The 12065-nt window shown below is 37.6% G+C and overlaps 1 protein-coding gene across 5 annotated transcripts; it reads right to left on the bottom strand.

Moving 5' to 3' along the window:
* Positions 1 to 370: 370 nt before the first annotated feature.
* Positions 371 to 7429, bottom strand: LOC131145239 (CBL-interacting serine/threonine-protein kinase 12-like). 5 transcript variants are annotated; one of them, XR_009134027.1, is made up of 3 exons: positions 5794 to 7308; positions 1802 to 1897; positions 371 to 773 (listed from the first exon to the last, which is right to left on the bottom strand). XR_009134027.1 is itself a non-coding variant. In XM_058094391.1 (2 exons), the coding sequence occupies exon 1, from the start codon at positions 7188 to 7190 to the stop codon at positions 5811 to 5813; it is 1380 nt and encodes a 459-aa protein (XP_057950374.1). In that variant the 5' UTR covers positions 7191 to 7429; the 3' UTR covers positions 1681 to 1897; positions 5794 to 5810. The 5 variants fall into 5 exon arrangements, 2 of the variants coding, with proteins under 2 accessions (XP_057950374.1, XP_057950375.1); XR_009134026.1 differs by lacking the exon at positions 371 to 773 and adding an exon at positions 3183 to 3279 and having other exon boundaries at positions 1681 to 1897; XR_009134028.1 differs by lacking the exon at positions 371 to 773 and adding an exon at positions 3183 to 3279 and having other exon boundaries at positions 1681 to 1860.
* Positions 7430 to 12065: the final 4636 nt, after the last annotated feature.

Here is a 12065-nt window from a genome sequence, read left to right as displayed (position 1 = left end):
ATAACTTATGATTTAATCTTTGTGTAGTACACACAATCTATACTTCATTGTCAAAAAGTGACTACAAATGAAATGAAATGGAATTGATCATGCTACTCTTACCTATTTAACATACAAACTTTTATTTAAATCTTAATAGTTAAGATCTTCCTTTCACAGAAACTAAACATCGCATTAGATTGCATTTATTTTGTAGGAAAGAGGAGTTTGATAAAATCTTTTTTAGAGTTCTTGGCCCAGCCCATATAAATGGAACGAAGCTAGTACCTTTGCTTCCAAGCAAAGCCTACAGATAAATATTTGTAAGTGCAATATAAACTAGAAAAAAGTGCACTCATATTCTCATCAACTAGGTTATGAACATCATAGCCAAACAGAGTATAAGATAACCATGAAAATCAATCCTACAAAAAACCATCAATCACATGTGAATTAGTGCAAACCAGCCAGAGCTATTAATCTCTTGCGAGACAGCAATAACCCCCCAAACCCTTTACAGTGCCCCCAAAAATATCTAAAAGACGTCCAAACCAAGTGGAAAAGACATAGGAAAAGACAGCGGAGTTTTTTAAAAATAAAAATGCAAACACGAAAGAGCATCTTCAAAGTGCTTTTTAGTTTTCTTATTCTTTGCTTTTCCTTCCTTCTTTTGTTGTCATTGATATTTTCCAAGTCTCTAAATTGCATTCATCACTACCAAATTTCTCAGCACTTTTCACATCACGGGGACCCTTTGGCAATCGCTAGAATAATCCCTCCTGCTTGTCTTATCCCTACATTTTTTTAAGTGAGTTTATTAATTTAATATTTGAGAATTTAACATTCAGATTTCTGTAAATTTAAAAAACATAATACAAAATTACATTATATTTTGTTCAAATTTATAAATTTAAAATTCAAAAATCAAAATCTACTTGAAACATACGAAATGAAGGAGCTGCTTTTACAAATAACAGCGAGGAAGAGTCCTTGTCCTTTCGCACGTCCATAAAAGACAAAGGGCGCGACCTTCGTTTCAACTAAAACTACTGCAGAAGGGACAGGAGTGACAGTGTGACGCACACCAAACAAGAGCAGCCATAGCAAAAAGCATATGCGAGAATCTAGAGGGATCCAACTATGAAACCCCAACAACAAATTTGACTTGGCTAACCTAATTGTACCACCACCGTTCATGACTTTTCCTTCTATTGGTTTCTCTTCCAAAAGTCTCTCAAATCTTAATTCCCCTACCAACCCCTCTAGGCACGCGGCATAGGTAGGTTTCTTGCTTGGTATAATACTCACCAATACATTATGACGACCAATGATAACAATTATTGATGATCATTATTATATTAATTTTTAAATATGTTGGGTTATTACATATCATCCACATATGTCTTACATTAAGTTTTTCAGAACTCCCTTTCATGTATTTCATCGTGTGAATGCTTCATGGAGGGAGAAATATTTCATTAGAAATTTAATTACTGAATCCCCAATACTCAGAGGAATGAATGAAACGACTCTCATCACATGCCTAACCGGAGACTTCTATTGTTCCATTTAAGTTGCCCCAAACATGGGACGAGAATAATGATAATGTTTGGTGTGCATGAGCATTCATCATCATTATCACTGGTTTCATAATCCCAAAATTTTCAAAAACAAAATAAAATAAAATTAAGTACATCTGTGTTGAGTATCAAAACTTTTACCAATTCCATGTTTTCCAAAACTGTTCTGCATACATAAATTAAAACAAAATATATTCAAAACATTTCAAGTAGCGTATACCTTCCCCACAACCAATACATACCTTGGCTCGGAATCCACAAGTTGGCAATAATATGACTTCAGCTCTTCATTTGGGTTCGACTTTCATGAACAGAATTCAGACATGATTACTATAAACCTGTGCATAAAACAAAAAAACCAATAGGAAGAAGACGACAAAGACGGTGATGATGACGAACATATGTGGGCCTAAAACTTCACAAGAAAGTATAGCAAACAGATTAATTATCTATGTTGTTTAAGAGTCTTAAGTCACCCAATTTCCAGTTAATCACACGCCATTTGTTTTCTAGTTGCTCAAAGCCTTGAATGGAATCTGGCTCAAAATACTGAAGAACAAAAAATGTCCAGAAATTGATGAACAGTTCAATCATCAAAGCCAAAAATGCAACGTGTTCTTTAAAATATTATTCCATGTAATTCTTTCAACCAACCCAAAATAATAATAATAATAATAATAAAGACAGAGGTAACTACCTTATTGAACATGCTTATCATCCTTGGGATCAATCCATCTAATTATCACCAGCTCCACCAGAAATAGGTGATGAAACTGGCATCTCTTTCATTTATTTGATAGTTTCCCAACTTTGATCCCAAATTACTTCCTACAATCCAGTTTGTTCCAGAGAATAATTTTTAGAGAGCTGTAATTAAGAAACTCTGGGAATTTATTACAAGAAGAGAATACTTATTATCCAAGTTCTTCAGGAAGGAGGGGAAGAACTCAAATAATAAATTCAAAACCACTGGGGATAGATGTTCTTGGCTTGAAAAATTAACCATGGAATCAAAGGTTTCGGCTCATTCCCAGCCTCCATCACAGTTTCCTTGATAAAATTCAGTATCTCAAAGTTACGCCAATCACTAATTTAATTTTATAACTACCAGGTTTGATGGATTTTTTCACTAATTTCTCCTGATTATACTTTTAATAGTTTTCCTGAATCTATTCAAACACAGTTGCAGAAATAAATCCTCAAGCCAATTTTCATGCACAAGTCTGCAAGTTAAACTAAACTTTCATGGAAACTATTTCTCACAATTGCAAGACCAAGAACCACCACCACATCAACTCATTTGATAATCTACAACTCACCACACAGGAGCTCTTTCTAGACAAGCTTTACCTTCATACAAACAACCATAACTTTTAGCAGGGTTATCAGTAATTTGATTCAGATCACCATCCTCGCATAAAAAGAAGTAACCTTCAACGAATTCTTATGTGAAATTAGTCAAGAAACTCAAGTATCAGACAAGGAACAGCAAAATAATAAGCATACTGTGAAGCAATCACCCATTTGATATAGGGTTCTGTGATCTAATATGCAGGATTTTCCATGATTTATCCATGCGTGTGCTCTTCTCGTAGGAAAATATAAGGCATTGATTTTCTATACCTGATTGATACTCTCCATAATCCATGATATACTGGCATTAAAATAAGTTGCTGCCTATCTTCCTTAATGTGAAAAGAAAATCTTAACTTGGAAAAAGCTGCAACAACAAAAGAGGACAAACCAATCAAATTGGTACAATATGGCTACTCAATCCGGTTCAGCAAGCTGGAATTTTAATAAATGAGTTCAGAGACCCATTCATACATAACTCTTATCACATTTTCACAAATATCCACCACCTATCTTCGTTCTTATTGGGTAGCTGAGCAATATTCATCAAAAAGAGATTTAACTTAAATACAGAGGCAGGCAGAAGGGACCAGACTAGACATTTGTTAAAGCATACAATATCAAATATTTCAAGAATCAAGAGGAAAAAGAAAGGTACTTCAAAATAATAAAATTTAATAAAATTATTAATTAATTTTTTATAAAAAAAAAGCTTCAAATCACATGCATAATGGAGTGCCGGATCAACGGAGTGCTGTTCTGGCTCAGCAGCATGAAGATCACAGATGAGTGTTGCAGAGTCCTAAGTGGAAGATTCGAGAAAGTTGAAAAGTAAAGGATTTACTCGTTTCAATATAGGCTTCATCATTTTTGTGTTTGGTATCCTTGTCCAATAAGCATCTTAAGATCCTCACTCACCTTATCAGACAAAGAACCATGCCTAGTCTAGTAAGAGCAAATTTATGGTTATTCAAATATTTCACCAAACAAGCTTACCAGAACAGTTCACTTATTAATGAACAGACATAACTTCTATGTAGAGGTAATTAAAGTGCAAACAAAAACCCACTTGAAGGTACAGTTGTTTCAATTTTTGTCTGCACAAGTATCAAATTTTGGCAGCAAAGGCTAATTTGAGTTTTCAAAACCAAAGATTTCTCCCTTGAGCCACAGAGAATACATTTCTCACCCTTACTAGACATTTGGCTCTGGGAACCAGATGCCCAGGAATCCTCTGCCTGGAAAACAGACATAATTTCCATGGGAATCTGGATTAGCAAAAAAACAAATGGGAATGTTTTGTGGACATAATCTGTTCAGTAAGCCTCAAACACCTGCTGCTAGGGCATTTTTGAAATGAACCAAACATGGATTTGAGATTCCAACTCCTGATCTTAGGAATTCTCAAAGATTTCTTAAACCAAACAACTAAGTACTGTCTGTTGTAATGACTGCACTTCCAAATATGTACCCTATATCATGCCTCACAATTTGCATTGCAAAAGAAAATCCACTGGACACTCAATTATAGAAAGTCAGAAAGAAATGCACACAAATTTTATTCTTTTCAAATCCTCTTGTGAACTCACCATATAAAAAACCTCAGAATTGGGAAACCATCTTTTCAATCCGACATCCACAATTTCTGTCAAAATTTCAGCTCTACATTTCATTGCATAAGAAGTTTTTAATCATAAGTACAACTTCAGCTATTTTTAAATATTTTTATCTAATCCAAATCATGGGAACAACCTCTCTGCATATAGGATAAAATTACATACTATTACACCACCCTACACCACCACACTTAAGCAGAAGCCTGGTTCAAATTCCTATTCTTCAACCAGACATCCACAATTCCAATCAAATTTCAGCTCTGAATTTCCAATTTCATAAAAATTAACTTCACAGGATCAGTTGTTTTCAATCATTAATGCAACCTTCACTATTTAAAAATAGTTTCCACCAAGTGAAACAATCTTCCTGCATGCAGGACACAACTGCATGCATTTAGATGCATTCCTAGACTAAACTTTGCTGGAAGCCTGGAGCACTGCACTCCCTTTTCTCTAATTCGACTGAAATATTTCTAACCATTTATTCATTTAAGCAAACCTAATACCAGTGCCTCTGCAACTTCCACTAGTTTACAAATGGAAGGATCAAACTCAGAATACAGCTACTCACAAGTTGGAAGCCAATAAATTCAAAACAGACAAGTCATATCATTAAGGAATCCTACTTAAAATCCTCAATTGTTAGTTCTACTATGGCCTACTCTCAATTAACCTCCCCTACACCTAAGCTACCACTCAAAACAAGATGTTTCCTGCAGCCATAGATGATCATGATTCACCAGTAAATTCTATTGTCTTCGGCAGCTAATAGGATACTCCGGCAAATGCAGCAAAAAATGATTGCAGACAATGATATATTCCCCACACAATTTGGAAACTGCATAAAGGCTTTAAATTTTCATACATTCCTCAAGATCAATTTTCCATTTAATCATCATACTGAAATGATTTTATTTAGATGATGCAGAATCCAAAAATTTTGGGGCATACGTTTCTGAGAAGCAACACATAAAAATAGTACAGTTTGGGACTTGTTATGAAACTTCATTTCCTTTTTTACTCATCACAGATTGATGGAAAACATATACAAACAGTAAACAACCACCAAAGAAAGAAGCAATCATAGGTAAAAATGTGTATATTCCATTCTCTATAATCTAATCTCGCTTTCTCCAAACAAGGACAGAACACATTAAAACCTAGTAACATCTAACGCCTCCATCTAAGCAGCACAACAGAACAAATGATGGAGGGATATTATCCAGAGAGCCTTGGCAAAGAAAATAAGAGAGAAAAAAGCTCACCCATCTCTCTTTTTATTCTATTCAGTATCCGAAGGTAAGTGTGAAGGAGAGGCAGATTCATCCAGCGCAAGGTTCTGCAACCCTGGCCTCAATTCCCGGTTACAGAACTCCTCGTACTCTCCATTGTCCCCTGCTTTCCTCTTTACCTCCACCACTCTTAAAGCAGGCGTCAACTCAAATATCTCTGCAGCAATCGTCAATGGCCCCTTAACCCCTTCTCTTGAACCCTCCAAGCTCACCCTGCAATCCTTCTTCCTCACTGTAAAGCTCACAACCTTGGCGATCTCCTCCAATTTCGATATTATCTTGGGCACGGGTGCACCTGACACGAACCTCGCATCCTCCCCTCCTTCATCAAACAACCCAGAAAGATCGAAACCCCGGGAGAAAGATATGATATCAAATGCATTCAAGCTCGCGGGCCGGGGCAGTATGGATGCTCTTCTACAAGTCTCTGACTCCGACTCCGACTCCGACATTGATTGGTCAGACAAAGCTTCAAAATCCTCCTCCTCCGCCTCCTGGACATTACAAAGCCTATCGTCCTCAATGTAAAATTTCACGTGTTTAAAGCCTTTTTTGAACCACTTGTTCTCCATAATTTCAGGAATTGTGACTCTTGTTTCCGGATTTGTGTCGAGAAGACGAGACAATAATTGCACGAGCTCCGGCGAGAACCACCGAGGGCAGCGAAATTCCCCTTTATAAATCTTCTTATACATGGCCATGATATTCTGATCATGGAATGGTAAATAGCCTGCCATCAATACAAACAGAATCACGCCGCACGACCATATATCGACCTTGGCCGCATCGTACCCTTTTCGAACTAGGACCTCAGGAGCGACATAGGCAGGGGTTCCACAAAATGTGTGGAACAACCCGTCTTGCCTGATCTGATCGGAGACAGCACTTAAGCCAAAATCAGAGACCTTGAGATCTCCATTTTCATCGAGGAGAAGATTCTCGGGTTTCAGGTCGCGATGGTAAACGCCTCTGGCGTGACAAAACCCAACGGCGGAGATCAATTGCTGGAAATACTTCCTCGCAACTCCCTCCTTCAACCGCCCCTTCGCCACCTTATTGAAGAGCTCGCCGCCCCTCACAAACTCCATCACAAAGTAGATTTTGGATTTGGTAGCCATCACCTCGAACAATTGCACGATGTTCGGGTGGCGAACGCGGCGAAGAATGGAGATCTCGCGCTTGATGTGAGCGGTTAATCCACTCTTCAAGATCTTCTCCTTGTCGAGGACCTTGATCGCCACGCTTTCGCCCGTCTTGACGGTCTTGGCGTGGTATACTTTCGCGAAGGTTCCATGGCCGAGAAGCCTTCCTACTTCGTATCTCCCCAACAAGAGAGCGAGATTCTCCTTCTTGGCCTTGGCGCTCGCCATCGCCGCGACTGAAACCTGCTCCTTCAAGCCCTAGCTCTGAAGCTCTGATGATCCACCATTGACGCTCCGGTTCCGAGCTTCCCAAAGCATGTATTTGTGTAGGGAAATAGAATACGGCACGAAGAGAGAGCGGCAGACAGCTATATAAAGCAAGGGCGAACGGAGGCTTAACGGCGAGGGCGTGAATGTTAGAAAACATTAACGGCTACCGCTTGACAGCTGCCAATAACGAGGACTGTAATGGCAACGGCTAATCGGCGAGTCGGCGATTGGCAGTTGGTGCGTTGGGTAACCGAAGAGTCAAAGCGTGGAAACGGTGCCACGTGGAGTTTGCTCATTGTGCTGGCGTCTCTGCTTGCTCCACACGTTGGCGACCCCGTGTTGCGTGGGATTTTGACTCACTACGGCTCAAAGAGTGTGCGCCGTCCGATCAGGTTACCACAGTGATACGTGAGTCGTGATTCATGATTCATCCAACGGATCAGGTGTGTTTCGGAAACGTTTGACTGATTTCGTGACAGTCAATACTATATTTGAGGGGCTGTACTTGTAGGCGTTTTTAACTTTTGGAGTGGGAATGCGGAGGCAGCAGCATGATCTGCTGCTGCTGCCGCCGATAGTTTAATTCATAGATAGTTAATCTCTTTTTTTAAAAAGGGAAAAAAGAAAAAGAAAAACAATGAATCTATGATTAGGTAAGAATATAAATAAAATATATGACTATATGTTTTCCATTTCATAATTTAAAATAAAAATTATATTTTTAGGTTGGCCCACCACTAATATTTGGGTGGAAATCGTAGATCATGGAAAAAATGTTTTAAACTATTGACTATGAAGGTTTTTTGTTGACTTGAGGAGCAATATAATTATAAAAGCTATTAACTTTAAATTGCTTTAATTAAAAATTGATTTAGAAGCAAAATTTAATTTTAATCAATCATTTTTTAAAAGCTATAGATTATTGGTTATTAGTTTGGAAATAATTTTTTTAATTTAAAAATATCATGATTTATAGTTCGATTTCAGTCGAAAGCATATTGATTTTCACCCCACTAAAACCGTCTTAGAAATCAACACTTAATAAATACTTTTTCAAACTTTTTTGCATTTCATATGTCGGGTTGACCTTGGTTATAGCAATTTTCAATGCACAAACTAAATACTATTTTGTAAATTGCAATATTTTGATGCACTCAACAAAGTCATTAACGGGATTTGCTTCTCTAATAAATATAAAAAAAATACTTATATTTATTAATGTTAGAAATACTGAACAAGTATAATTATATTTCTTATTCATAAGACTATATATGAGTGCCTATTTATATAGGAGACACGGAGTGCTGTACAAGTATAATACAAGTGTAGTATAGATGTGCAGTACAAGTGTGTAGTACAAGTGTAGTACAAGTAAATAAGGAATACACATTAACAGCCCCCCTCAAACTCAACACTTAATAAATACTTTTTCAAACTTTTTTGCATTTCATATGTCGGGTTGACCTTGGTTATAGCAATTTTCAATGCACAAACTAAATACTATTTTGTAAAATTGCAATATTTTGATGCACTCAACAAAGTCATTAACGGGATTTGCTTCTCTAATAAATATAAAAAAAATACTTATATTTATTAATGTTAGAAATACTGAACAAGTATAATTATATTTCTTATTCATAAGACTATATATGAGTGCCTATTTATATAGGAGACACGGAGTGCTGTACAAGTATAATACAAGTGTAGTACAAGTGCAGTATAGATGTGCAGTACAAGTGTGTAGTACAAGTGTAGTACAAGTGTGTAGTACAAGTAAATAAGGAATACACATTAACAGCCCCCCTCAAACTCAAGGTGGGTGGGAGACCAGCTTGAGGTTGTCAACCAAAGAATGATGACGTCCCATAGGATGTGACTTGGTGAAAATATCTGCAAACTAATATTTAAAAGAAATTGAGAAAAGCTTGAGAGCACCATGGACAAGATGATAACGGATAAAATGACAATCAATCTTAATGTGTTTAGTCCGTTCATAGAAGACATTCATTGTGAGTAATGTGAATGACACTTTGATTGTCATAATAAAGAGGAGTAACAGAGGATGTGGACACACCTAAGTCCTTGAGAAGCCGTCGTAGCCAAAGGAGCTCAGATGTGGTATCAGTAAGGGCATGATATGCTGCTTCAGTACTGGAGAGGACCACAAGGGTTTGTTTCTTACTTCGTCAAGAAATCGGAGAAGTGCCAAGAAGAAAACAATAACCAATGGTGGACCTGCGATCAATGGGATCTCCTGCCCGATCAGCATCAGAGAATGCACGGAGAACAAGCGGAGTTTGAGCAAAGTAGAAAAGGTCATGGAAGAGAGTGCCCTTTAGATATCGAAGAATGCGCAAAACAGCAACATAGTGTGTCGATCGTGGAGCGGACAAATACTGGCACACCTAGTGAACGGCATAGGAGATGTCTGGATGAGTGACAGTGAGATAAACTAGGTTGCCAACCAAGTGTCTGTAAAGAGATGGATTAGACAATGGTTTCCCCCCTGAGGGAGTCAGATGGACATTAAGTTCAACTGGAGTGTCAACAGTCTTGCTATCAGTGAGTCCAACTTGAGACAAGAGTTCAGATGCGTACTTGGCTTGAGAAATGTAAAGACCATCTGTGGAATGAGTGATTTCAAGACCCAAGAAGTAGCTGAGATGACCAAGATCTTTCATCTCAAACTGCTGACTAAGAAAATCCTTGAGTTTTTTAATGCTAAGGAGGTCATCACCGGGTATGATCATATCATCCACATATAAGAGAAGCAAAATGATGCCTTTGTCAGTGCGATAAAGAAATAAGGCAGAATCATAAGAACTGGCAGTGTAACCCAAGTGAACGATGGTGGAGCTGAACTTGGCAAACCAAGCTCATGGAGCTTGTTTAAGACCATAAAGTGCACGTCGAAGGTGAAAAACCTTGTTTGGTTCAATAGAGAGACTAGGTGGAGGTTGCGTATAAATTTCTTCTCTTAACTCCCTATTAAGGAAGGCATTTTTGACATCCATATGAAAAAGGTTCCACTTACTAGCAGCAGCAACAGCTATGAGGGCACGAACAGATAAGATACGAGCAATTGGAGCAAAGGTCTCCTCATAATCAATCTCGTACTCCTATGTAAGACCTTTTGCAACAAGATGAGCCTTATAGCGCTCAATGGACCCATCAGAGCGAGTCTTGATCTTGTAGATCCATTTACAACCAACAACTTTCCAGGCAGGAGAGTAACCAAATCCCAAGTATAGTTCTTAGATTGTTAGCTTTACTGTAATCCCAAGAAGGGGGGTGAATAGGTATTTTAAAATTTATTCCCTAGGTCACTTAACCAGCAGCAGTATTACACAACCCTAGAGTCAATCTAGTGGAGATATAAAATAAATTATAAATAGCACGAGTAGTCTAATTAAGCAAGCACAATAAAACTGTAAAGAGAGATGACACTAGATATGTTATCGAGGTTCGGCAAACTACCTACGTCCCCGCCTTGACTCACAAGCACAAAGATTACACTAAGGCTCACTTAACGGGTGGAGCGGCACCTAAATACAACCAGGTTAATTAGCACAGGACTAACCTCATCCTTTACAACCAATCATTTCGGGCTAGATCAATGCCCCCTCAGGCCACGCCTGGAATACAACCAATTTTCAATACAAGATGTGTACAAATATTATGATTCTCAATCGAGCAAATTTGCACCAGTAATAATCAATGCATAGCAATAATGTAAGAACAATAAGCTCAATGCTATATGCGTGCAACCAACACTCAAGAAATGTCTATATTCAATCGAGCACACGAGTGTATAAACAAGCTAATCTTTGAAACAACATATAGATGCAAATCTCAATAACGATCTAAGGTTTCAAAAATTTTCACAAAGAGTAATCAGAATATCTTGTTGCAATTTAAGTGATCCCAAGAGGGGGGGGGGTGAATTGGGTTTTAAAAACTTTTTGACTAATTTTAACAATTCGCCGATTCACCACGATATCATATCCCATTCAACATGTATACGTGTATGCAAAGCGAGTTTAACAATAAAAACAAACATACATGTGTGCAGTATCTTATTTAAATTAAATGTGTGCATAAAAATAATTTCGACATTAAATAAACATTCATACACTTGCTGAAATTAAAGTGCAAGAATTTAAATAAGATAGAAAGAGTGACACCAGATTTGTTATCAAGGTTCAGCTAAATCATCCTACATCCCCGCCTTGAGCTTACCCCCAAGGATTCCACTATACCTGCTCACTTAACCGGGCAGAGCAAAAGCCTTTTACATTCTCTCCTTACGAGGCGAGGAAAACCCCAGCTCAATTGCTAGGCTGAGCCAAAGTCTCACTTACGAGGCTGAGACTCTCCAGTTCAATTCCAGGCTAAACTGAACTCATCTCACTTGCGTGGCTGAGACTCCCCCGTTCAATTAACGGGTTGAACCGAACCGTTACATGAAAATCATTTTGTACATAAAATATGCTTCTAAATTAAGCAGGGATGTACAACATTAAAATCTAATATGCATTCTCATATGATTTTGAAATGAAGCTCATGTAGAGTATGAGTTTTTTCTCAAAATATTTTTCAAGTAAAACTTGAGAGTTTGGAAAATGATTTTCTTTTCTAACATGATTGACCTTTATAAAATAAAAGGAGAAGCCTTTCAAGAAAATATATATTAAATTGATATATGCTCAAGGCTCCCTCTTGTATAACCCAAAGAAATTCTCCAACAAATGTATTTTAAGATAAGAGTAGGAAAATATTACGGTTTTCTTCAAAATGATTGACCTTAGTAAAATTAATCCCAAAAAGGCATTC

Source organism: Malania oleifera, chromosome 12 (assembly GCF_029873635.1).
Source record: "Malania oleifera isolate guangnan ecotype guangnan chromosome 12, ASM2987363v1, whole genome shotgun sequence".
Classification (NCBI taxonomy): domain Eukaryota; kingdom Viridiplantae; phylum Streptophyta; class Magnoliopsida; order Santalales; family Ximeniaceae; genus Malania; species Malania oleifera.
This window is presented reverse-complemented; position numbering and strand designations above follow the sequence as displayed.

Bases quoted from the DNA above. Each gene is read 5' to 3' on its own strand.
- LOC131145239 (XM_058094391.1), bottom strand. From the start codon at position 7,190: ATGGCGAGCGCCAAGGCCAAGAAGGAGAATCTCGCTCTCTTGTTGGGG.